The 1,788-nt window shown below is 32.7% G+C and overlaps 1 protein-coding gene across 1 annotated transcript in view; it reads left to right on the top strand.

Moving 5' to 3' along the window:
- Positions 1–1,223: 1,223 nt before the first annotated feature.
- The window catches only part of LOC117117339 (syntaxin-16-like), a gene marked incomplete at its 3' end in the record, with an annotated part of 9,016 nt that continues 8,451 nt past the window's right edge, over positions 1,224–1,788 (top strand). Inside the window, exon 1 of the mRNA XM_033261612.1 lies at positions 1,224–1,274. Coding sequence (XP_033117503.1) covers positions 1,224–1,274 — 51 coding nt within the window. The remainder of the gene's footprint in view (positions 1,275–1,788) is intronic.

The raw sequence follows: 1,788 nt of genomic DNA, 5'->3' as shown, positions 1-1,788 counted from the left end.
TCTTTTCAACTTTTTGACTTGTAACTAGTGCAAATTTTTATACATTTTGTATAAAACTTTCAGTCATTTTTAAAATGTTTATTTAATATTAAATTTTTTTTTTTTTTTTTGTAATTTTTAAGTAATTTTAAATATGCAATGCAATGGCGAGAATAAAAGTAAACGGAATTCGTCTATAGGCCAGTCCATCTGTTAATTGATAATTTGTAGGCCTGCTGTACAATTTTACAATACAATATTTGCTTTTAAGGTAGTACAGTATAAGTCTCAAAATATCAAGCGAAAGGCAAACCGTGGATATAGACCCCACCAAATAAATATTTACACTATTAAAGGCAAAAGTTTCATTTAGGTGAGTTGTTTAGTTTTTGAGATATCGGATCTGCAACGTTTTGCTTTGAATTGTCCATAATGGACACCAAAATATAATCACTTCATTTTTCGAACGCCTTTATTGTATCATTTGTACACCTGCCAATTCCTGACATGTTCTAGCTTAACTTACTGGCAAGTTTTACTCTTGTAGCGGACAAACAAATTACATGCAATTGTGTTGAAATGGAAATATTTTGGAAATAGAAATACAGTGATTTGTTTTTTAGCATCACATGTTTAAATGTAAAGAGATGAATTAAAATATTCCCAATAAGTTCTGAAAAAAGTGAAGCTAGTACTATTTTGTTATTATGGGCACGCGAAATATTTTGGTACATGACATTCAACTTTGACCTGAAGTTTATGCCCACTGAATATGATTTAGAAATGACAATTGGTTAGTAAGATATGATCGATAATGTAAAAACGCAAAATTGCGTGTGGATGACGTCACACAAGATTGAGCACATTGAAAACCTTATTGTGAATATTCCAGACCAAAGCAAACGTGTCATGTATGTAGCTCATGCTCATGCGCACAAAAATCGCAAGAAAGAAAAAATAAAAAGATCATCTCTGACAATAACAAGAGATGATCCACTAGGGAAGCAAATCACCAATTAAAATTAAAACTAGATTTGAACTCGTCACTGAGGACGAGTTAGGTGATCAGCCGCAATTTGACCCTCGAGGAAGTGTGCACGGTGCAGATTGAACAATTTTTAAATGCTGAAAATGGCCCAAAGTATACGCTAATTCATTTTTTAAAAAGAATTTGAAGCATTTTAAAAGATTTACTTATGCGTATTCGCACGCCACGACGCACGTGCGCATGGTAATGTCACGAAATGTTCACTCATGAGATATATGCATCAACTCTCATTGACAAACGCCTGTTGGTGAGTAACTAATATTATCATTCATAATATTTATCATATATAATAATTCAGTTTTTTTAAAATTCAGATGGCAATGTGATGATGTCACGATGTCCGATCAGCCATAATGATCTATAAAATCATATCTACAACTCACAAGCTTTCAGAATATGTAATAAAAATTGGGGGTCACCTTTCATCCTAAGGAGCAATAACTGATTAAAAATATATATGGTTTTAAGTATATATAAATTTTGACGCACGCGTACGTGCACGCTTAAAAGCGCGAACGGAAAATTGAGGTACATGACATTCAACCTTGACCTGAGTTATGCTCACTTAATATGATTCAAAAATGACGAATGGTTAAGATGATATGGGCTCATCAACGTTTTGAGGAAAGAAAGATGTGGGGGTCAGAAAAAACAATTTTTTTGACCATGATGATGTCATCAAAATGTAAAAAGAAGTGAAATATATGAAAGAGAATTGTCTCAGTTATAACATACTCAAAGTTGGAAGACAATCGATCAAG

Source organism: Anneissia japonica, unplaced genomic scaffold (genome assembly GCF_011630105.1).
Source record: "Anneissia japonica isolate Jap-2015-1 unplaced genomic scaffold, ASM1163010v1 scaffold2722_len12104_cov187, whole genome shotgun sequence".
Lineage (NCBI taxonomy): Eukaryota > Metazoa > Echinodermata > Crinoidea > Comatulida > Comatulidae > Anneissia > Anneissia japonica.
Note: the sequence above shows the minus strand (reverse complement) of the source record. Positions and strands in the feature narration are given on the sequence as shown.